Source organism: Betta splendens, chromosome 10 (genome assembly GCF_900634795.4).
Source record: "Betta splendens chromosome 10, fBetSpl5.4, whole genome shotgun sequence".
NCBI classification, from domain to species: domain Eukaryota; kingdom Metazoa; phylum Chordata; class Actinopteri; order Anabantiformes; family Osphronemidae; genus Betta; species Betta splendens.
Genome location: NC_040890.2, coordinates 11,685,105 through 11,710,759, shown reverse-complemented (window position 1 = coordinate 11,710,759; position 25,655 = coordinate 11,685,105). Strand labels below are relative to the sequence as shown.

Sequence of the window (25,655 nt, the reverse complement as noted above, 5' to 3'; positions counted from 1 at the left end):
TAAATGATATATAATTAATTTGGCCATATAAGACGAATTTCTTCCTAAATCTGATTTTTTTATTGTTCTTATGAGACAATATGTCAAGATAATTCATTTGAGTAAAATATTCTTAATCAAAATATTATTTAAACTGTGTTTGCAACATAAGACGCAGAGGACAAGGAAAGTACAAGGAGTAGCAAACAGTCGCTGTCCAGCGTGCTGAAACGAAAAAACTCTTATTTAATATCACTATCGTGTAACACAGATGACTGCAAGAGTCATGTTCAGATATTATAGTTTTAATGAATTACGATGCCACTAATACTTGAAACACTGGGTATTTAAATTGGGAATAACAGGATATCATGTATTCACCATATATTTACCGTGCATAGAGGAAATTACAGTAAGTGGTTTTAACAAACAAACAACTACTGTACTTAGTGTTTCTTAAAAAGGCAAATGACCGAATGTTGATGAATTACTATCAACAATTTGCTGCTTTTTAAAAAAAATAAAACTCAATAATTGACCTGTCAACTGGGCTGAAAACACAATCACCACAACTAAAACTAACCAGCAAAGTACATTCAAACACTGAAACCAAACTGTTTTGAAATGAAATTACAAATCTAACCAATGCATCAAGTCGTCATTTTTCGAGCCTTCAAAGCCAAAATTGTTTAAAAAACATTGAAGATCTAAGCTCTACAAGAGTAATTCAGTGTTTAAATGGCAGTGATGTACAGTTTTTTACGCCTAAATTGTAAAAACTGAGTGCAACGTTAAACAAGTCACAAAAAAACAATGCTAAAAATGGGAGTTAAACCTCCAAACTAACCTCTAGAGGAGAGTCTGGTTCGTCCAAGATGCTCTTTTCACTCTGCATCCTCTGCATCGTCCCCGTTGAACCGGGCTCCATGATCAGCACGTTCTGACTACCGGCTCTGCCGAACTTACAGTCACTCTTTCTGGAGTCAGTGGTCCTGCACACCTCGTAGTTGTACACGTGTTGGAGAGTCCCTGTCCCCAAAGTGTCTGAGTAACGTGGTGGATAATATGGAATCACAGGCAGGTTGGAGTGATACAGGATGCGAGACTGTCTCCACCTGTACACTTTGACTGATATGATGACCACTAAACACGTGATGAACAGGAAGGAAACCACAGCCAGAGCCAGCACTAAGTAAAAAGTCAGGTTGTCATTGTACTCCTTGTCGTGTGTAAAGTCCGTGAACTCCGACAGCACTTCAGGGAAGCTGTCCGCCACCGCCACGTTAACAATGACTGTAGCTGAACGAGAGGGCTGCCCGTTGTCCTCCACTATAACAATCAGCCTCTGCTTGACTGCATCTTTATCAGTCACTTGGCGGATGGTTCTGATTTCTCCATTCTGTAAGCCCACTTCAAACAGCGCCCTGTCTGTGGCTTTCTGCAGTTTATAGGAGAGCCAGGCGTTCTGTCCAGAGTCCACATCCACAGCCACCACTTTAGTCACCAGATAGCCCACATCTGCTGAACGAGGCACCATCTCAGCCACCATAGAGCCCCCAGTCTGGACTGGGTACAGAACCTGAGGAGGGTTGTCGTTCTGGTCCTGGATCAGGATTTTCACCGTCACATTACTGCTGAGTGGAGGAGAACCTCCATCCTGAGCTTTGACGCGGAACTGGAAGTCTTTGATCTGCTCGTAGTCAAAGGAGCGAACTGCGTGGATGACTCCACCATCAGCACTAACTGACACATATGAGGAGACTGGCACTCCGTTCACAGAGGAGTCCTCCAGGATGTAAGAGACACGAGCATTCTGGTTCCAGTCAGCGTCTGTGGCTTTGACTGTGAATATAGAGAGACCTGGTGTGTTGTTTTCTACTATGTAGGCCTCATATGAGCTCCTCTCAAAGACAGGCGCGTTGTCGTTGACGTCAGAGATCTGTAAAGTGAGAGTGACGCTGCTGGAGAGGGAGGGAACTCCCTCATCAGAACACGTCACTGTGATGTTATACTCTGAGGCTCCCTCTCTGTCTAATTCAGTGTCTGTGATTAAATTAAAGAAATTACTTGATGTCGGTTTCAATGTAAAGGGAATATGTTCATTAATGGCGCAGTTAACTTTACCATTTTCTTCGGAATCGACATCCTGAATATTTACCATCGTCACTATTGTAGCTGGTTTAGCGTCCTCTGTAATCACATTGGTCTGTGACATTATATTTATAACTGGTTTGTTATCATTGATATCAATCACTTCGACTGTGATCTTACAAGAATCCGTGAGTCCTCCTTCATCGCTTGCTTGTACATGTATTTGATAATTACGTGCCTTTTCATAATCTATATTACTTTTTAAGATTAAATCGCCGTTCACTTCATTCATTTCAAACATGTCTCTTACGTCTGCAACAGTGTTGGATATTGAATACTTTAAGTTGGAATTTGATCCTTTATCAGCGTCTGACGCACTGACCCTGATTATAACGGTACCTTTAGCTGCGTTTTCTGGTATAGATGCTTTATAGGCTGTTTTGGTAAAAACGGGTGCATTGTCATTGCTATCTAGTACCGTAACGTGTATCTGTGCTGTGCCAGAAAGCCTTGGTTCTCCGCCGTCCACCGCAGTTAAGACCAAATGTAATTCCTCCTGTTTTTCTCTGTCTAGAGGTTTTTGTAAAACCATTTCGACCATCTTTTCTCCATCGGGGTGATCTTTCAACTTCAGCACAAAATTATCCGTTGTTGTCAAAAAATAATTCTGCAGACTGTTCATGCCAACATCGGGATCTATTGCTCTCTCCAACATGAATTTAGCTCCTATTACAGCAGACTCGCTTATTTTGAATTTCATCTCGGACTTTTCGAAAACCGGACTGTTGTCATTCACATCCGATATTTCGACAACAACAGTGTACAGCTCCATTGGATTCTCTAAAATAATCTGAAAATGCAAAGCGCAGGGCGTCGTCTGGCCACAGAGCGCCTCTCGGTCTATTTTCTCTTTGATAAGGAGGACTCCTCTCTCTCTGTTGAGCTCGATGCACTGTGCGCTGTCGCCTGTGAAAATCCGAGCTTTACCCGTTACCAGTCTTTTTCTGTCTAAACCTAGGTCTTGTGCGATGTTCCCAATCACTGATCCTTTCGCCATCTCCTCTGGAATAGAATAGCTGACCTGCCCGAGCACCGTCGACAGAGAAATGGTTGTAAAAAACAGGAGTACTTGCAACCTCATTGTTCTGTCCGACATTTTCATTCACCAGGATTGCCGTTGTTGTTCTGTGTCCTTTAGAAAGAAAATCCTTTGTAAGACCCACAAATCGAAAATATTAGACGCAATCCATACGATGCCGTTTTCTTCAGCAACCCGGGTTGGTGGTAAGTGCCCGAAATTAATACTTGCAGTGGTTTTGTGTTGCCGTCAAATTTAAGACAAAAAAAAGATCACAGGGGAGGTACAGCTCAACCACGGTCTACAACACGCTGTCCAACAGCGGCCCTAGGAGTCCAATGTAACGTATTGCAGCATAGACAGTAGTATAAAAGCTCAGCACAAACTCCATTCACATCTAACGTTTCAGACAAACATCAGCAACTCACTCATTAAGGACAACAGCTAAAACTTCAATAATCGCAGTGCAAACAAATGTTAAATGTAGACTATATTATATTTTAGATAAATGAAAGCAAGCAGACGAATACAATGAAGGAAGTGGTGACGGGGCTTAAAAGCCCAGGCCACAAACACGGACAAAACTATGAGCAGAAACCAGGGAAGAAAAAAGAACGAGTCAAGGAATAGTGATGACTGGAAGCAGAGACGAAGAAAGACAAAAAAAAAATGTTTCCTCTGGAATAAAGGCAGCGATCTAAAATATTTATTATATTATAAATAGGTTATGTAGATATGTACCAACGATATTTAAAAGTAAGAATATCAACTGAGCAGACAAAATTCAAAACAGAAGCAGTGGATAAAACAATAAACCTTAGTGTGTGCATGATGTTATACTGTAGTAGTACCTATACTGAAGCTAATGCCTATACAGAGGAGTCTGGTTATTCCAAGACGCTTTTTTCTCTGTCCATGGTGCTGACTAACCATGTATTTGGCCAGCAATGATTTCAAGTGAAAAAAAAACCTTAATGATAAAAACTAACCTCTAAAGGTGAGTCTGGTTCGTCCAGGATGCTCTTTTCACTCTGCATCCTCTGCATCGTCCCCGTTGAACCGGGCTCCATGATCAGCACGTTCTGACTACCGGCTCTGCCGAACTTACAGTCACTCTTTCTGGAGTCAGTGGTCCTGCACACCTCGTAGTTGTACACGTGTTGGAGAGTCCCTGTCCCCAAAGTGTCTGAGTAACGTGGTGGATAATATGGAATCACAGGCAGGTTGGAGTGATACAGGATGCGAGACTGTCTCCACCTGTACACTTTGACTGATATGATGACCACTAAACACGTGATGAACAGGAAGGAAACCACAGCCAGAGCCAGCACTAAGTAAAAAGTCAGGTTGTCATTGTACTCCTTGTCGTGTGTCAAGTCCGTGAACTCCGACAGCACTTCAGGGAAGCTGTCCGCCACCGCCACGTTAACAATGACTGTAGCTGAACGAGAGGGCTGCCCGTTGTCCTCCACTATAACACTCAGCCTCTGCTTGACTGCGTCTTTATCAGTCACTTGGCGGATGGTTCTGATTTCTCCATTCTGTAAGCCCACTTCAAACAGCGCCCTGTCTGTGGCTTTCTGCAGTTTATAGGAGAGCCAGGCGTTCTGTCCAGAGTCCACATCCACAGCCACCACTTTAGTCACCAGATAGCCCACATCTGCTGAACGAGGCACCATCTCAGCCACCATAGAGCCCCCAGTCTGGACTGGGTACAGAACCTGAGGAGGGTTGTCGTTCTGGTCCTGGATCAGGATTTTCACCGTCACGTTACTGCTGAGTGGAGGAGAACCTCCATCCTGAGCTTTGACGCGGAACTGGAAGTCTTTGATCTGCTCGTAGTCAAAGGAGCGAACTGCGTGGATGACTCCACCATCAGCACTAACTGACACATATGAGGAGACTGGCACTCCGTTCACAGAGGAGTCCTCCAGGATGTAAGAGACACGAGCATTCTGGTTCCAGTCAGCGTCTGTGGCTTTGACTGTGAATATAGAGAGACCTGGTGTGTTGTTTTCTACTATGTAGGCCTCATATGAGCTCCTCTCAAAGACAGGCGCGTTGTCGTTGACGTCAGAGATCTGTAAAGTGAGAGTGACGCTGCTGGAGAGGGAGGGAACTCCCTCATCAGAGCAGGTCACTGTGATGTTATACTCTGAGTCTCTCTCTCTGTCTAATTCACTGTCTGTGACTAACCTATAAAAGTTATTTGTTGGTCTTTCTAAAACAAATGGTATATTTTCGGTCACAAAGCATTTCACATTTCCGTTTTCTCCAGAATCTAGGTCATCGATATTTATTATTGTAACGACTGTGCTGATTTTAGCGTCCTCTGAAATCACGTTTGACTTTGACATTATGCTGATTTCAGGTTTATTGTCATTTATATCTTGAACATCTACAATTAACTTGCATGAATCAGTGAGTCCTCCGTCATCACTTGCAAGTAATTCAATTTGATAATGTTTCGACTTTTCAAAGTCAATATGTCCAATTAGTGAAATCTCTCCTTTCTCTTCATCTACACGAAATATTTTTCTTACGTCATCTAACGTGTTCGTGATTGAATATGTTATTTTTCCGTTCGAGCCGTGGTCTGCGTCGGTGGCTGTGACTGTAGCTACAACTGTGCCCTTAGCTGAATTCTCAGTAACTGTAGCTTTGTATGTGGCCTGTGTAAAAACAGGAGCGTTATCGTTCACGTCTAAAACTGTGATGAGAATCAGCATCGTCCCTGACATCTGCGGTTCTCCTCCATCTACAGCCGTCAACACAAGAGATATCTGCTCCTGTTTCTCTCTATCCAGCGGTTTCTGTAACACCATCTCTACGTTCTTATTTCCATCGGCGTTACTGTGCAGCTTTAGCGCAAAATTATCTGTTGGTTTTAATTCGTACCTCTGAAGATCATTAATTCCAGCGTCCAGATCCACCGCCCTTTTCAATACAAATTTAGCTCCGGTGACTGCAGATTCGCTGATTTTGAACTTCATTTCGCTTTTTTCAAACGTTGGTGCGTTGTCATTAATATCTGTGATCTGGACTGTTACGCTATAAAACTCTATGGGATTCTCTAAAATGATTTGGAAGTGTAGAGCACAAAGAGCCGTCTCTGCGCACAGTGCCTCCCTGTCGATCCTCTCTTTGACAATAAGGACTCCTCTGTCTCTGTTCAGCTCGACGTATTCTTCGCTGTTTCTCGTGTAGATTTTAGCTTTGCCTGAAACCAAACGTTTGATTTCTAATCCTAAATCTTGTGCAATGTTACCAACTAAAGATCCTTTTGGCATTTCCTCTGGAATAGAATAACTGATCTGGGCAGACGCTAAATCGAGCGCAAGCAGGCAGACAAACGACAGTACTTGCCCACTCATTGTTCCATCCATGATTTCTTTCCAGTATTTCCTAAATAATAATATCCCCAAAAGATTTGGCTTGTATTCCAGCATCAAAGGCAAACAAAACAGTGACAAGAACCGATCTCCTCACGTCAAAAATCTCACCAAAGCTTCTAACAGTGCTCCACAAACACAATGCTCAGATCGCTGCCTTTCGTGTTCTGTCTTTATAATATGGAGGTTACATGGGAGGTGCTGCTGCAATCCTGCTCTCATTCAGCAACACAGTGGTCAACAGCGGCCCTAAGAGTCCATAAAATAAAACTACAGAAATTCAGCGAGACAAGCTTTGAAATAACAGAAGGTAAATATACAGGTTAATTACTCTATTCAAGTAATATGTACTTTGTTGTAGTAATTTGTTAAATATCACACGACTGAACGACAACTAATTTCTATAAATAATCAAAGAGAACGACTTAACAACAAAAATAAATATTGTGGTGGACGATCAGAATAAAGGAAACAACAATGAAGTATGAACAAGAATGTATGCAGGCAAAGTGATCTCACCTTCGTAAAGTTAAAACAGTTTATGTTATAACGTTTTGTTCCGATTGAAATAACAATGTAAAAATATGTATACTTGTTAAATCAGTTTAACAACTAAAATAGGTTTAACCAGGATGTTCATAGCCTGTGTTCGCTAAAATGCCCTCACCCTAAGTTTTTCTTTCAAAAACTAACCCTTACTATATTTTACACCGTGTGCTTCAGTGCTGCTACGTGCACATCAGTGCATTCTGGCTTAACTCGAGCAAAAAGGTTGAGAAAACCATGTCAGTTCTGTAAAATGCTGCTGTCCATGGTGCTTACTCAGGCGATTGTGAAATCATGTACAACAACAGTGTATTCTAATCCTGATAAAATGACAAATGATACCTGTAAGTATTATGACACAGGTTGGCAGGGAATTAAAGTGTACAATATACAGTCAGGACCATAAATATTTGGACAGAGACAAATTTCTTCTAATTTTTTTTTCTGTACATTACCACAGTGAATTTTAAATGAAACAACTCAGATGCCATTGAAGTGCAGACTCTCAGCTTTAATTCCATGGGTTGAACAAAAAGATTGCATAAAACTGTGAAAAACTAAAGCATTTATTAAACACAATCCCTTCATTTCATGGGCTCGTAAGTAATTGGACAAATGAAATAACTGAAAATAAAATGGTCATTACTAATATTTGGTTGAAAACCCTTTGTTGGCAATGACAGCCTGAAGTCTTGAACTCATGGACATCACGAGATGCTGGGTTTTCTCCTTCTGAATGCTCTGCCAGGCCTTTACTGCAGCGGCTTTCAGTTGCTGTTTGTTTGTGGGCCTTTCTGTCTGCAGTTTAGTCTTCAACAAGTGAAATGCATGCTCAATTCAGGTGACTGACTTGGCCATTCAAGCATATTCCACTTCTTTGCTTTAATAAACTCCTGAGTTGCTTTGGCTGTATGTTTTGGGTCGTTGTCCATCTGTATTATGAAACACCGCCCAATCAGTTTGACTGCATTCACCTGGATCTGCGCAGACAGTATGTCTCTGAACACCTCAGAATTCATTCTGCTGCTTCTGTCCTGTGTCACGTCATCAATAAACACTAGTGTCCCAGTGCCACTAGCAGCCATGCACGCCCAGGCCATCACACTGCCTCCACAGTGTTTTACTGATGATGTAGTGTGCTTTGGATCATGAGCTTCTCCATGCCTTCTCCATACTTTTCTCTTGCCATCATTCTGGTAGAGGTTGATTTTGGTTTCATCTGTCCAAAGAATGTGTTTCCAGAACTGTGCTGGCTTTTTTAGATGCTTTCTAGCAAAGTCCAATCTGGCCTTTCTATTCTTGAGGCTTATGAGTGGCTTGCACCTTGCAGTGTACCCTCTGTATCTACTTTCATGCAGTCTTCTCTTCATGGTAGACTTGGATATTGATACGCCTACCTCCTGGAGAGTGTTGTTCACTTGGTTGGCTGTTGTGAATGGGTTCCTCTTCACCATGGAAATGATTCTGCGATCATCCACCATTGTTGTCTTCCGTGGACGTCCAGGTCTTTTTGCGTTGCTAAGTTCACCAGTGCTTTCTTTCTTTCTCAGGATGTACCACACTGTTGATTTTGCCACTCCTAATACTGTAGCAATTTCTCGCATGGTTTTTTTCTGTTTTCTCAGCTTAATGATGGCTCGTTTCACCTGCATGGAGAGCTCCTTTGACCGCATGTTGTCTGTTCACAGCAAAATCTTCAAAATGTAAGCACGAGTCCTCTAATCAACTCCAGGCCTTTTATCTGCTTCACTCATAATGACATAACAAGGGAATTGTCCACACCTGCCCATGCAATAGCATGGAAGTCAATTGTCCAATTACTTACGAGCCCATGAAATGAAGGGATTGTGTTTAATAAATGCTTTAGTTTTTCACATTTTTATGCAATCTTTTTGTTCAACCCATGGAATTAAAGCTGAGAGTCTCCACTTCAATGGCATCTGAGATGTTTCATTTGAAATTCACTGTGGTAATGTACAGAAACAAAATTAGAAGAATTGTGTCTCTGTCCAAATATTTATGGTCCTGACTGTATATTTCAAATTGTTCTGACCTCAAGAGGAGAGTCTGGTTCGTCCAAGATGCTCTTTTCACTCTGCATCCTCTGCATCGTCCCCGTTGAACCGGGCTCCATGATCAGCACGTTCTGACTACCGGCTCTGCCGAACTTACAGTCACTCTTTCTGGAGTCAGTGGTCCTGCACACCTCGTAGTTGTACACGTGTTGGAGAGTCCCTGTCCCCAAAGTGTCTGAGTAACGTGGTGGATAATATGGAATCACAGGCAGGTTGGAGTGATACAGGATGCGAGACTGTCTCCACCTGTACACTTTGACTGATATGATGACCACTAAACACGTGATGAACAGGAAGGAAACTACAGCCAGAGCCAGCACTAAGTAAAAAGTCAGGTTGTCATTGTACTCCTTGTCGTGTGTAAAGTCCGTGAACTCCGACAGCACTTCAGGGAAGCTGTCCGCCACCGCCACGTTAACAATGACTGTAGCTGAACGAGAGGGCTGCCCGTTGTCCTCCACTATAACACTCAGCCTCTGCTTGACTGCGTCTTTATCAGTCACTTGGCGGATGGTTCTGATTTCTCCATTCTGTAAGCCCACTTCAAACAGCGCCCTGTCTGTGGCTTTCTGCAGTTTATAGGAGAGCCAGGCGTTCTGTCCAGAGTCCACATCCACAGCCACCACTTTAGTCACCAGATAGCCCACATCTGCTGAACGAGGCACCATCTCAGCCACCATAGAGCCCCCAGTCTGGACTGGGTACAGAACCTGAGGAGGGTTGTCGTTCTGGTCCTGGATCAGGATTTTCACCGTCACGTTGCTGCTGAGTGGAGGAGAACCTCCATCCTGAGCTTTGACACGGAACTGGAAGTCTTTGATCTGCTCGTAGTCAAAGGAGCGAACTGCGTGGATGACTCCACCATCAGCACTAACTGACACATATGAGGAGACTGGCACTCCGTTCACAGAGGAGTCCTCCAGGATGTAAGAGACACGAGCATTCTGGTTCCAGTCAGCGTCTGTGGCTTTGACTGTGAATATAGAGAGACCTGGTGTGTTGTTTTCTACTATGTAGGCCTCATATGAGCTCCTCTCAAAGACAGGCGCGTTGTCGTTGACGTCAGAGATCTGTAAAGTGAGAGTGACGCTGCTGGAGAGGGAGGGGACTCCCTCATCAGAACACGTCACTGTGATGTTATACTCTGAGGCTCCCTCCCTGTCTAATTCAGTGTCTGTGACGACAGTAAAGAAATTATTTGTTGTTGATTTAATTCTAAATGGAATATTTTCGTTTAACGCACACATAACTTTTCCGTTTTCATTTGAATCCGGATCTTGTATATTAAGCATCGTTACAACTGTTCCGATTTTGACACTCTCAGAAACTGAGTTTGATTTAGACATGATGTTTATAGACGGTGGATTATCATTTGTATCTGTCACGTCCACAATGACTTTACACGCATCGGACAATCCTCCCTGATCTGACACCTGAACATCAAGCTCGTAGAACCGCTTCTTTTCATAATCTATATTTCCTGTTAATGTCACTTCTCCATTTTCAACATTTATTTCAAACAGTTGTGCTGCAGTCGATTTCGGAATTGTGTACGTCACTTTACCATTATTGCCTTTGTCTACGTCTGTAGCTTTAATGCGTGTTATGACGGTGCCAACAGGGGCGTTTTCTGCCACACTCGCTTTATATTCCTGTTTTGAACAAACCGGTGGATTATCATTTACGTCTAATACAGTTATAGTTATCGCCATTGTCCCCGAAAGCTGTGGTTCACCGCCATCAAGGGCAGTTAGTACTAACGAAACGTACTCATTTTTCTCTCGGTCCAGAGGCTTCTGTAAAATCATTTCGACGTGTTTTGAGCCGTCTCCTCGGCTGATGGTCTTTATAGCGAAATTATCGCTGGGATTCAGGGCGTAACTATTCAAACCATTAACGCCTACATCGTCGTCAACGGCTTTCTCCAAAACGAATCGGGCGCCAGCAAGAGCTGATTCACTAACTTCATATTTCATCTCATCTCGCTCGAACTTGGGAGGATTGTCATTTATGTCGGTAATTTCAACAGTAACGGTGTAAAACTCCATTGGATTTTCCAGGATCATCTGAAAATGCAGCGCGCAGGGCATTGTCTGTCCACACAGAGATTCCCTGTCTATTCTGTCTTTAACGAGGAGGACTCCTCTGTCTCTCCGGAGCTCTATGTATTCATCAGTGTTACCGGTATAAATTCGAGCTTTACCCGACTTCAATCTCTCCACGCTCAAACCTAAATCCTGGGCTATATTGCCAATTAAAGCCCCTTTTGCCATTTCCTCGGGAATAGAATAACTGACCTGCCCGTGCACAGCGCCCAGACAGAGCACCGACATAAAGAACAGCGCTTGCCATCCCATGGCTCCTGTCGACGATTATTGTTAAGAAAAAAACCCAAATTCCTTTGTCCTATTGCGTCTAGATCCACATTTGATCATCCAGAATCAAAGAAAACGTCTCGGTATTTATCCCAAACGGTGAAGAAAAAATCCAATAATCCTCTCCTTTCCTATGTTGTTCATGAGACTCCCGACTCGTAGCTCTGCCTCTGTGTTTCACAGAGTAATATGGTGGAGTATAGGGAGGTACTACAACAAATGTTTCATCAGTAACTGTAAGGCCAACAGCGTCCCTCTCTGTTCAGGCAACCTAACTACATGGTACTGTATGCTGCTGTGGAGCTAAGTAGGAAATCTCAGACATAAACGTATATAAGTTTATAATTCAAAACATATTTCACCAACAAATTTCTTAAACTCAGTAGGTGCACGATTTGACAGACAGGCACTAGAAAAAGTGCCAAACATATGCAATTTCTCAGGCTGCTAAAGCCTTTACGTGCTGCTGTGATAAAAGGACGTTCCTCTTGTGATTTCGAAATAAATAATGAACCACACAAACCTTAAGGTTTTTTCGTTTTAAGACATGTAGGAGCATTGACCTACATTACCAGTCAAATGTTTGGACACAGCTTGTTTTTTTTTTCCACAATGCCTATTTTAATGCAGATTCTCACAGAAGCCATCACAACTATGAATCAACACATATAAAATGATGGAGTAAGAAAAAGTGTGAAATTATTCAAAACACGTTTTATATTTATATAGTTTTTTTTTTTTTTCTGTGATTACTGCTTTGCACACTTGGTATTCTCCTAATGAGCTCCATGAGGTAGTCATCTGAAATGGTAGTTACTTAAAAGATGACTTGCCAGGGTTTATTTCTGGAATTTTCTACTTTACTGAGGTCAGGAAAAAAAAGAAAACCCTTAAGACGAAAGGTGTGTCCAAAACATTTGAATGGTAGCATAATTATTGTAAATTTCTTTCATTGTTTACCACACAGAGGAACACAGAGGAAGTAAAACAAAACAAAACAGAAAAACAAGGACAGTAAAAATAGTAGCAGTTAGAAATTGTTTGCCACTGTCCATGGTGCTGAATTAATACAACAAATACAACAATCAAGGGCACATGAAATGTCCCCAAGAAAACCCAGCACGTATAATGAGACAACACGTTCAAACGGAAAGATGAGGACAGATTTCTAATTTTTTTATAAATTGATGTTAGATGGATAAATTTTATATAAATTAGAAAAAAAACAACCTCTAGAAGACATTCTATTTCTAATTGTAAAAACCAAATGTGTGTATATTTGTTATAACTGTATAACTGATTACATATTAAATTGCACAAAAAGTAACAGATGAAATAAGTCAGTCTAACCTCTAGCGGAGAGTCTGGTTCGTCCAGGATGCTCTTTTCACTCTGCATCCTCTGCATCGTCCCTGTTGAACTGGGCTCCATGATCAGCACGTTCTGACTACCGGCTCTGCCGAACTTACAGTCACTCTTTCTGGAGTCAGTGGTCCTGCACACCTCGTAGTTGTACACGTGTTGGAGAGTCCCTGTCCCCAAAGTGTCTGAGTAACGTGGTGGATAATATGGAATCACAGGCAGGTTGGAGTGATACAGGATGCGAGACTGTCTCCACCTGTACACTTTGACTGATATGATGACCACTAAACACGTGATGAACAGGAAGGAAACTACAGCCAGAGCCAGCACTAAGTAAAAAGTCAGGTTGTCATTGTACTCCTTGTCGTGTGTAAAGTCCGTGAACTCCGACAGCACTTCAGGGAAGCTGTCCGCCACCGCCACGTTAACAATGACTGTAGCTGAACGAGAGGGCTGCCCGTTGTCCTCCACTATAACACTCAGCCTCTGCTTGACTGCGTCTTTATCAGTCACTTGGCGGATGGTTCTGATTTCTCCATTCTGTAAGCCCACTTCAAACAGCGCCCTGTCTGTGGCTTTCTGCAGTTTATAGGAGAGCCAGGCGTTCTGTCCAGAGTCCACATCCACAGCCACCACTTTAGTCACCAGATAGCCCACATCTGCTGAACGAGGCACCATCTCAGCCACCATAGAGCCCCCAGTCTGGACTGGGTACAGAACCTGAGGAGGGTTGTCGTTCTGGTCCTGGATCAGGATTTTCACCGTCACGTTACTGCTGAGTGGAGGAGAACCTCCATCCTGAGCTTTGACGCGGAACTGGAAGTCTTTGATCTGCTCGTAGTCAAAGGAGCGAACTGCGTGGATGACTCCACCATCAGCACTAACTGACACATATGAGGAGACTGGCACTCCGTTCACAGAGGAGTCCTCCAGGATGTAAGAGACACGAGCATTCTGGTTCCAGTCAGCGTCTGTGGCTTTGACTGTGAATATAGAGAGACCTGGTGTGTTGTTTTCTACTATGTAGGCCTCATATGAGCTCCTCTCAAAGACAGGCGCGTTGTCGTTGACGTCAGAGATCTGTAAAGTGAGAGTGACGCTGCTGGAGAGGGAGGGAACTCCCTCATCAGAACACGTCACTGTGATGTTATACTCTGAGGCTCTCTCTCTGTCCAATTCACTGTCTGTGACTAAGGTGAAAAAATTATTTGATGTGGATTTGATTATAAAATAAATATTTTCAACTAAAAAGCATTTAACTTTGCTATTTTCATTTGAATCAGGATCTTGAACGTTCAACATTGTCAGAACGGTGCCTTCGTTAATATCTTCAGATACACTGGACAAAGCAGACATTATATTTATTACTGGTGGGTTATCATTTGTATCCAACACCTCAATTATGACCTTGCATACATCTGAATTCCCGCCTTCATCTGACGCTTGGACATCTATTTCATAATGTCGAAACTTCTCATAGTCAAGTTGTCCCATTAAGGTAATCACACCGCTTTCATTGTCTACATGAAACAGTTGGTGTGCGCCGTCTGGAACATTAGAAACCGCATAATGAATGTGCCCATGTGGTCCTTCATCTGCATCAGACGCGCTGACTGTGGTTAGAACAGTTCCCTTCAACGCGTTTTCTTTGACATTAGCTTTATACTCTGTCTGAGAGCAAACCGGTGCGTTGTCGTTTGCGTCCAGTACAGTTATGATAATTTTCATCGTGCCAGAAAGCTGCGGATCACCGCCATCTCTAGCAGTTAATACTAAAGATAAACGCTCCTCTTTCTCTCGATCCAGGGGCTTTTTTAAAACCATCTCTAAGTTCCGACTGCTGCCGATTTTGTGCTGATTTAAAGCGAATGTGTCACTTGAACTTAAGGAATATCCCTGCAACCCATTTATGCCAACATCGTTATCTATCGCCTTTTCTAACACAAATTTTGATCCAACATGAGACATTTCACTAATTTCAAATTTCATCTCAGCATTTTTAAAAAATGGAGGATTGTCGTTAATGTCCTTGATCTCCACGGTGATGCTGTAAAATTGCAACGGATTATCCAAAATTATTTGAAATTCAAGAGCACAGGGCGTCGTCTGTCCGCAAAGAGCTTCTCTGTCGATCCTCTCTCTAATCACAAGGACTCCTCTTTCTCTATTCAGCTCGACGTATTCTGTCCCTTCCCCGGTATATATACGCGCTTTTCCTGATTTCAGTCGCTTAACATCCAATCCTAAGTCATGTGCGATGTTACCAACAATAGATCCTTTCGCCATTTCTTCAGGAATAGAATAACTGACCTGCCCAGAAACCGATCTCAGAGAAGCGAACCACATAAACAACAGTAGTCCTATTTGCCGTTCCATTGTTCTGTCCGACGTGTTCCCAGCCACAGAAAAAAAAATAGATATCACATCCGTGTCACAGTAGAAGAATCGTAGATATAGGTGTATATAAATGTTGAGAAATCCACACTTAAATATGTAAAAACGCCGCCTATATTCTTCCAATATAATCGTCTCCTTTTGCAAACTGTTCTCAATCGTCATTCCTCTATTTTTCATTTACTCTGAGGCACAAAGGGGGAGGTACAGCTGCAGTGAGCAGTGAGAGCTCAGCAGATTAGTCAACAGCGTCCCTGTGAGTTGGATTCACAGCACTACACGTCTTAAAGACAATCCCGCTTTTGCTTTTGATTTTTGTGAGAATTCTCAAAACTGCTTCCAACGATAACATTGTTTGCACATTGATGACTAAGAAGTCTAGAAATGACTTGTTCGTTCCGTTAGTGAGATAATGGTTAACACACACACACACACAGGAGCTACATGCATACAAAGAAAAAAAAAAGAAACACCGGAAACACCGAGCAACAACAAGAAAACCGATGCTTTGCAAGTTAACTCAATGTTGCTCTGTCCATGGTGCTGACGGGCAGAGACAGTGTAGATGCAAGGAGATCGCAAAAACCTTTATATATTTGCTCCGTTATAAACACGTAGACCTTAAAAAAAACTAACCTCTAAAGGAGAGTCTGGTTCGTCCAAGATGCTCTTTTCACTCTGCATCCTCTGCATCGTCCCCGTTGAACCGGGCTCCATGATCAGCACGTTCTGACTACCGGCTCTGCCGAACTTACAGTCACTCTTTCTGGAGTCAGTGGTCCTGCACACCTCGTAGTTGTACACGTGTTGGAGAGTCCCTGTCCCCAAAGTGTCTGAGTAACGTGGTGGATAATATGGAATCACAGGCAGGTTGGAGTGATACAGGATGCGAGACTGTCTCCACCTGTACACTTTGACTGATATGATGACCACTAAACACGTGATGAACAGGAAGGAAACCACAGCCAGAGCCAGCACTAAGTAAAAAGTCAGGTTGTCATTGTACTCCTTGTCGTGTGTAAAGTCCGTGAACTCCGACAGCACTTCAGGGAAGCTGTCCGCCACCGCCACGTTAACAATGACTGTAGCTGAACGAGAGGGCTGCCCGTTGTCCTCCACTATAACACTCAGCCTCTGCTTGACTGCGTCTTTATCAGTCACTTGGCGGATGGTTCTGATTTCTCCATTCTGTAAGCCCACTTCAAACAGCGCCCTGTCTGTGGCTTTCTGCAGTTTATAGGAGAGCCAGGCGTTCTGTCCAGAGTCCACATCCACAGCCACCACTTTAGTCACCAGATAGCCCACATCTGCTGAACGAGGCACCATCTCAGCCACCATAGAGCCCCCAGTCTGGACTGGGTACAGAACCTGAGGAGGGTTGTCGTTCTGGTCCTGGATCAGGATTTTCACCGTCACGTTGCTGCTGAGTGGAGGAGAACCTCCATCCTGAGCTTTGACAGTAAATACAAGCTGCTTGATCTGTTCATAATCAAACGAGCGCACAGCTTGAATGAGGCCAGTTTCAGAGTTTATTGACACCAAAGAAGACACTGAATTACCACCAGCATGCGTGTCATCCAAAAAATAGGATATTCTTGCATTTAAATTGGAGTCTGAGTCTTCTGCGCGCACACTAAATATTGACATTCCAGGTAAATTATTCTCAGTAATATAAGCTAAATAAGCCCGTTCAGGAAACAGCGGAGCATTATCGTTGACATCAGAAATTTTAAGGTGTAAATCTGTTTTGGTAGAAAGCGGAGGGGTCCCCGAATCAGTTGCAGTAATAGTTATGTTGAATTCCGATTTGGTTTCACGATCGAACTGCATATTGGAAAGTAAACTGTAGTAATTTGTCAACGACGACTGGATTTTAAATGGTAGTTTAGAGTCGACTGAGCATGTTACTTGACCGTTTCTCTCTGAATCTGCATCTTTAACATTAAACACAGCGATAGTTGTACCGGGAGGCACGTCCTCTGAAATGAGACTGGTGAATGACATTATATTTATAATTGGAGCATTATCGTTTGTGTCAGCGACCTCAATGACAACTTTAGCTGCGTCACTTAGGCCACCCTGGTCTTTGGCAATCACTCTTATCTCAAATTTTTTGTCTTTTTCGAAATCAATATTATCAGCAACGGTTATTTTCCCGGATGAACTGTCAATTTCGAATTGTTTACCAAACCTCCCCTTGGCATCGGAGAAGCTGTATGTTATCAAACCGTTTGACCCACTGTCCGCGTCTGAGGCGTTCACTGTAGTTATGTAAGTGCCTATGGGCGCGTTTTCTGTCACAGTAGCGGTGTAGACTGACTGATTAAATGCAGGAGGATTATCATTGACATCAAGAACAGTGATCTCTACATTCACTGTACCAGATCGCTGCGGAGTTCCCCCGTCTACGGCGATCAGCTTAAAAGCCAGGTGTGGCTGCAGTTCTCTGTCTAACGGCTTCTGCAAAACCATTACAGGGAATTTGATGCCATCAGCATTAGAATGTTGCTTCAGGACAAAATGATCATTAGGAGACAGCACGTAGTTTTGCAGGCTGTGGATCCCTGCGTCGAGATCATACGCGCTTTCTAAATCGAAATGCGATCCTAAAGTTGCCGATTCGCTGATTTCTAGATTAATTACGTTGTTTCTGAAAGTTGGAGAATGGTCATTCACGTCTAGTATTTCGATGGTTACCCTGTGCAGTTCAATCGGATCTTCTAGGATGATTTCAAAGCTCAAGCTGCACGGTGTCACGTCTCCGCAAAGCTGCTCTCTGTCAATTCTCTCTTTCACGACCAGAATCCCTTTGTCTGTCTTCAGCTCAGTGTACTGGCTATTGTCTCCACTCACGATACGGGCCCGACCGGAACGAAGCCTTTTCAGATCTAATCCCAGATCCTGCGCTACATTTCCGATCAGTGATCCTTTCTTCATTTCCTCCGGTATTGAATATCGGATTTGACAGTTGATACTGGAAATCACGAGGGAAAAAATAAACAATTGCCATGTAAGTGTCCAGCAAAGCAGCCATTTTCCGCATCCCTGACGACGAATCCCCATGTCTGAAAGATTCCAATCTTTAGCGTAATGATCACTTGGATAGTTCAGATCCACATACAGTCGCAACCTATGATCTACTGACGCACGTTTACTATCAGAATAAACGACTATGTCGAAGCAGCTGTGTTCTCCTTGTGTGAAGACCCGTTAAATCCTCCTCCTATTTTTCTCCTCTATCACAGTCAGCACACCAACACCACACTATGTCCCACTGATCAACAGCGTCCCTTAGAGGGCAATGAAAGAAAGAACGGGACCTGATTACAAAAAATCACTTAACTGAACATTAAAAGACTAAACAACTAAACACCATTTAGTATAGGAACCATTAAAAGACGAATGACCACTGAATACAGTACTTTATTAAAAACACTTTTACTGTGGGGAACTGTGCACTGATGCATATGAACAGTAAAATCTGGTAAAAATGTTTATATTAACAAAAAAGAGAGAGCGATACAGCAACAAAAACACTTCTTAGGAAAAAACGCAGAAAGGGGCGTTTTCAGTTTTAGTATATATTTATAAACAATCACATTTTTTTTCCTCAGCAAGAACTGAACAAAATGAATGTGCTCCTAAAGCATTACAACACAAGTCTGCAATGCATGTTTTTTTTCCTTATAAAGCATCTCCATCAAAAAATGAAGATTGTTATGACAACCATATGCTATATGTTTACTGTAGTATGAACCACGGTTAAAGCAGCAAATTCACAAAGCCAAAAAAAATAACTAACCTCTAGAGGAGAGTCTGGCTCGTCCAAGATGCTCTTTTCACTCTGCATCCTCTGCATCGTCCCCGTTGAACCGGGCTCCATGATCAGCACGTTCTGACTACCGGCTCTGCCGAACTTACAGTCACTCTTTCTGGAGTCAGTGGTCCTGCACACCTCGTAGTTGTACACGTGTTGGAGAGTCCCTGTCCCCAAAGTGTCTGAGTAACGTGGTGGATAATATGGAATCACAGGCAGGTTGGAGTGATACAGGATGCGAGACTGTCTCCACCTGTACACTTTGACTGATATGATGACCACTAAACACGTGATGAACAGGAAGGAAACCACAGCCAGAGCCAGCACTAAGTAAAAAGTCAGGTTGTCATTGTACTCCTTGTCGTGTGTAAAGTCCGTGAACTCCGACAGCACTTCAGGGAAGCTGTCCGCCACCGCCACGTTAACAATGACTGTAGCTGAACGAGAGGGCTGCCCGTTGTCCTCCACTATAACACTCAGCCTCTGCTTGACTGCGTCTTTATCAGTCACTTGGCGGATGGTTCTGATTTCTCCATTCTGTAAGCCCACTTCAAACAGCGCCCTGTCTGTGGCTTTCTGCAGTTTATAGGAGAGCCAGGCGTTCTGTCCAGAGTCCACATCCACAGCCACCACTTTAGTCACCAGATAGCCCACATCTGCTGAACGAGGCACCATCTCAGCCACCATAGAGCCCCCAGTCTGGACTGGGTACAGAACCTGAGGAGGGTTGTCGTTTTGGTCCTGGATATTCAATTTAACGCTGACATTGCTGCTTAATGGTGGGGACCCCCCATCATGAGCTTTTACAAAAAAAGTAATAGTTTTAATTTGTTCATAGTCAAAAGACCGAACTGCGCGAATGCCTCCACTTTCTGCATTCACAGATATGTAAGTGGATATGGGGTTTCCATTTAACTGTGTGTCAATTAGCTGGTAAGATACTCGCGCGTTCTGCCCTGCGTCAGCATCGTGCGCATTAACGGATAAAACCAATAGTTCCGGCATGTTATTCTCCACAAGATTAGCTTCATAATCAGTCTGTTCAAATACTGGAGCATTGTCGTTAACGTCAGAAACGCGAAGTGTTAATGTCTTGTTAGTTGTCAGCGATGGGCTGCCTTCATCCACAGCTGTGAACGTGATATTGTATTCAGGGTGAAGTTCCCTGTCAAGGATGCCGCTTGTTACTACAGTATAATAGCTTTTTAGAGATGAGTGGACTTGAAACGGAATATTACCATTAATTAAACAGCTCACTTTGCCATTTTTGCCTGAATCTAGATCTTTCACATTAACGATCGCTACTGTGGTTCCACTTGGAGAATCCTCTGCTATTGTACTAGAAAACGACGTCATTGTAATTACAGGCGCATTATCATTTATATCTGTTACTTCAATTATTACATTAGTCGAGGTGCTTTGACGTCCCTGATCTTTTGCTAAAACGCCAATCTCATATATTTTATTCTCTTCATAATCAATTAAACCGCTTACAGTTAAATCACCGCTATTTTCATCCAAATTAAATAATTCAGCAATCTTTGTGGACATGCGATTAAAGTGATATGTGACGTGTCCATTCATTCCTTGATCTGCATCTGTCGCGCTCAGAGTCACTACTAAGGTCCCTTTAGGAGCATTTTCTTTAACAGAGGCTTTGTAATTTGACTGCCTAAAAACAGGGGCGTTATCATTTGTGTCTAAGACTGTTACGTGTATTTTTTGCGTCCCTGAGCGCTGTGGTTCACCGCCGTCGAGAGCAGTTATCACGAGAAGAAGCTTTTCTTCCTTCTCTCGATCTAAAGCTTTAGAAAGATACACCTGCGCGTATTTATAGCCATTTGGGCTGTTGAGAACCTTGATGCCAAAATGCGTTGTTGGTTGTATCGTATAATCTTGTAAAGAATTAATGCCAACATCGGGGTCGGTGGCGCTGACTTGTAATATTTCGGTGCCGGGTTGAGCCGACTCCAGTATTTCTACATGCATTTCTTTCTCGTGAAACACTGGAGCATTGTCATTAACGTCAAGCACCTCCACCACAACGCTATGTAGCTGCATTGGATTCGACAAAATCATCTCAAAATTCAAGCTACAGGGCGCTGACTGCCCACAGAGCTGCTCCCTGTCTATTTTCTCTCCGACGACAAGAATCCCTTTGTCTTCATCCAGTCTAACGTACTCGCTGTTATCACCGCTAACAATTCGTGCTCCTCCTGATTTCAGTCTTTTTGCATCGATGCCCAAGTCCTCGGCTACGTTTCCTACAAACGAGCCCTTTCTCGTCTCCTCGGGGACAGAGTAGCGGATTTGGCAGAGAGTCAGTCTAATAAAACAAACAAGGACGACGGCCCGTACTTGCCATTTAAACGTGGATTCGCAGATGAAAAGAGACATTTCAAGGCAATTAGTCCGGCTTCACCTGAAACGTCGCAATAACGCCACTATATGATGTTAATAGTCCTCCTGGTTGTGTTCTTTATAGTCCACAATCAAAGAGGAAACGATGAAAATAAGCACTGCGCGTCCTGCTCTCTGCAGTACAAAAAAGGGAATGCTGGAAATGAGGTTGGAGCTAAGTAGCTTTAAATGTGCTCTGAAGACCAACAGCGGCACTTAGGGTCCGTTATAAAAATAACAGTTAGGATCAGTACCAAATACCACCAAATATCAAATATTGTATGTGTAGAAACCGTTTGTAAATACAAGTTCGACGCTTTCTCACAAAATACATGTGTGGTAACTTAATAGAAAAATCTACAAAATACACAATTATATGAAGATTGAGAGACAGCTGAAAGTACAATGAAAAAGAAAAAGAAATATAGCCCCAAAATGTTTTTTAACAAACCAACTGTGGTTCTACCAATAATGCTTTTAACCTCTAAGAATTAGCTGAACGAAGAAATACATAAATTATACATAATTTCCCAATTAATCACACAAATTTGATAAGTTGCACAATATGAAGTAATATGTGGCATGTAAAAAAAACTTAATACAAATACCTAAATACAATCACTTCAACTGAAAGATTGAGCTTTTTAAGGAGCTGTCCATCATCGGTGGTACTGAAAGTGGGAGAAAACTGCTTTCAAACACTACATACACTATAAATGGCTATTATAGGTTTAAAAGTGTTGATGGATCAAAAAACTAACCTCTAGAGGAGAGTCTGGTTCGTCCAGGATGCTCTTTTCACTCTGCATCCTCTGCATCGTCCCCGTTGAACCGGGCTCCATGATCAGCACGTTCTGACTACCGGCTCTGCCGAACTTACAGTCACTCTTTCTGGAGTCAGTGGTCCTGCACACCTCGTAGTTGTACACGTGTTGGAGAGTCCCTGTCCCCAAAGTGTCTGAGTAACGTGGTGGATAATATGGAATCACAGGCAGGTTGGAGTGATACAGGATGCGAGACTGTCTCCACCTGTACACTTTGACTGATATGATGACCACTAAACACGTGATGAACAGGAAGGAAACCACAGCCAGAGCCAGCACTAAGTAAAAAGTCAGGTTGTCATTGTACTCCTTGTCGTGTGTAAAGTCCGTGAACTCCGACAGCACTTCAGGGAAGCTGTCCGCCACCGCCACGTTAACAATGACTGTAGCTGAACGAGAGGGCTGCCCGTTGTCCTCCACTATAACACTCAGCCTCTGCTTGACTGCGTCTTTATCAGTCACTTGGCGGATGGTTCTGATTTCTCCATTCTGTAAGCCCACTTCAAACAGCGCCCTGTCTGTGGCTTTCTGCAGTTTATAGGAGAGCCAGGCGTTCTGTCCAGAGTCCACATCCACAGCCACCACTTTAGTCACCAGATAGCCCACATCTGCTGAACGAGGCACCATCTCAGCCACCATAGAGCCCCCAGTCTGGACTGGGTACAGAACCTGAGGAGGGTTGTCGTTCTGGTCCTGGACTATTATTTTAACTGTAGCCACTGCACTCAGAGGAGGAGATCCAGCATCTCGAGCACTTACATTAAATTCTAATGACTTCATCTGTTCAAAATCAAACGACCTCACTGCATATAGGATGCCATTTTCTGAGTTCACTGACACCAGTGCAGACACTGGTAGCCCATTAATATGCTTGTCTTCCAAAAAGTAAGAAATCCTAGCGTTTTGACCTGAATCAGCATCAGTGGCCCGTAGAGTAAACACAGAGAATCCAGCTGGGTTGTTCTCTGGTACAGTCTTAATATATTCCAACTCATCAAATGTGGGTGGACTGTCATTTATGTCAGACACCTTAACATTGATGGTTTTTCTACTAGATAAAGGTGGAGATCCTTGGTCAGACACTGTTATGGTGATGTTATACTCAGATACGCTCTCTCTGTCCAACATGTTATCAGTTACTACGCTATAGTAACCTGTCAGTGAAGACTCTATTTTAAAAGGAACGTCAGAGTTAATGGAGCATTTCACAACACCGTTACCATCAGAGTCTTCATCATTGACGTTCACAACAGCTACAGTTGTGCCTGAGGGAGAATCCTCAGATATGGATTTAGAGAAAGACATGAGCTGTATTGTAGGAACGTTGTCATTCTCATCAATTATTTGAATGATAACTTTACAGGTGTCTGTATATCCACCGTGGTCTTTAGCTTGAACGTTTAACTGGTAAGTTTTAGATTTTTCAAAATCGAGTTTACCTGCAACTTTAATTTCTCCAGTTTTAATATTAACTGCAAACAGTTGTTTCGTTTCTTTTGCAACATGAGCTATGGAGTAAGTAACTTCACCATGTTGGCCTTTATCTGCGTCACTTGCACTAACAGTGGTCACCACTGATCCTTCAGGGGAATTTTCCTTCACATCTGCTTTATAAACAGACTGACTACACACTGGAGCATTATCGTTAGCATCTAGCACCGTGATATGAATACGCACAGTTCCTGATCTATGAGGCTCACCTCCATCTGACGCAACCAGCATCAGGGAGTGAGTCTCCTCTTTTTCTCGGTCTAACGGCGTCTGTAAAATCATTTCGACGAATCTGCCTCCGTCAGGTTGATTCTGTACTTCTAATTTAAAATGATCTGTGGGTTTAAGTGTGTATTTCTGAATGTCGTTAATTCCTACATCGGAGTCGTCTGCGTTTTCCAAAGAAAAGCGAGTCCCAAATGCAGCATTTTCAACTATTTCCAAATTGATTTCCTCTTTTGGGAAAGACGGGCTGTTGTCGTTAATATCCATCACCTCCACCGTTACGCGATAAAGCTGGATTGGATTCTCTAAAATGACCTCGAAGCTGAAGCTGCAGGGCGTCGTTTTTTCACAAAGCTCCTCTCGGTCGATTCGCTCTTTAATCACAAGGATGCCTTTGTCCCGGTTTAAATCCACATACTGTCGACTTCCTTTTGTAATAATCCGAGCTTTACCTGACACGAGCCTCTCCACGTCCAAACCTAAATCCCTAGCAATGTTTCCAACAAAAGATCCCTGCGCCTGTTCCTCCGGGATGGAATACCGAGCCTGCCCAGTGACGGAGCTCAGCTTCAGCAGACAAAGAATAACAACCAGAGCTTGACGTCCGCCTCTGCTTGCGATGATCCACATAGAAGGTACCGTAAACCCCATCGCTGCACGAGCAACAATCCTCCACAGCGAAGAAAAAATATAGGAAAACTAAAAATGATAAAAGTGGATTGTGGGTTTCGGCAGAAGAAACACACGTACAGTAACGCACCGCCTCGTTTGTACGCAGCAATATCTGACGGGGTAAAGGGGTGGATCGCTGCAACGCACTGTTCAACATTTTATCATTGATGTATCAACAGCGGCGCTCAGAGTCCAGAGGCAGTAATGTGTGTGCTCCTCATTATATAAAACCGTGTTATTTTGTGCAGCTGAATTATAAACTAACTTCTTAATTGTACTGCAAACATTTTTGTTTCAACAAAGCAGTGCACTTCAACCGGAGTTATAATAAAATAAGACAGCATTTTCAAAAAAAGCACACTAAAGTGAAACAGATTGCTTGTTTTTCAAACTTCACGCCAGCAACGGTTCCATGAAATCACAAATTAATCTAACCGGGGCAGATATTATTGGGTATTACAAACATTAAACAAAATCCACACAAAATGATGAACAAATACAGTATTGTATTCCATATACTGAAACAAATAAATTAGAAGCAGATAAGAAAATTCTCAAAAAGAAAAAAAAGTTTGTTAATTTCTATTTTATTGACATTATATTTAAGCATTTAATTATTTCAAGGCAAGCTAAACGAATATTTTCTATCTATGTAACTGGTTATTTTTTTCCACAATTACTAAGATGATACAATCTGAATTTGACTGAGATCACTGCAAATAATTAAATAATATACAGTTAAACCTAAGAGGAATGTTTATCTAGATGGCAGACTCTGCTTAAAAGACTCCTGGTATTGTGACTGTAGGATCTGGGCGTACAATATACTGTCAACATACATACTGTAGTTGGTGTAATGGGGAAAAAAAGTCATTAGATACAGTATCTAATACTTGCTTAGTAGTTGTACTTTAATATCTAACAACTCGTCTGA

The 25,655-nt window shown here is 42.7% G+C and overlaps 3 protein-coding genes across 31 annotated transcripts in view; all 3 read right to left on the bottom strand.

Moving 5' to 3' along the window:
* Nucleotides 1-25,655, bottom strand: part of LOC114864326 (protocadherin gamma-A11-like) — a 265,898-nt gene that overhangs the window by 80,881 nt on the left and 159,362 nt on the right. For 2 of the 29 annotated variants that reach the window (XM_029165094.3, XM_055512220.1), the window contains exon 1: nucleotides 4,138-6,816. The exons of 21 other annotated variants lie outside the window; for them this stretch is intronic. In XM_029165094.3, coding sequence (XP_029020927.1) covers nucleotides 4,138-6,597 — 2,460 coding nt within the window. In that variant the 5' untranslated portion in view covers nucleotides 6,598-6,816. Of the gene's footprint in view, nucleotides 1-4,137; nucleotides 6,817-9,139; nucleotides 12,823-12,886; nucleotides 15,866-15,928; nucleotides 19,039-19,094; nucleotides 21,793-22,270; nucleotides 25,293-25,655 lie in introns of those variants that run through there. 6 more of the 29 variants (XM_055512218.1, XM_055512219.1, XM_029165100.3 and 3 more) reach the window with 6 other exon arrangements.
* Nucleotides 1-25,655, bottom strand: part of LOC114864376 (protocadherin beta-16-like) — a 50,445-nt gene that overhangs the window by 12,653 nt on the left and 12,137 nt on the right. The window lies entirely within an intron of this gene.
* LOC114864359 (protocadherin beta-16-like) lies at nucleotides 127-4,071 on the bottom strand. Its single transcript, XM_029165194.3, has one exon. The coding sequence runs from the start codon at nucleotides 3,230-3,232 to the stop codon at nucleotides 809-811; it is 2,424 nt and encodes an 807-aa protein (XP_029021027.2). The 5' UTR covers nucleotides 3,233-4,071; the 3' UTR covers nucleotides 127-808.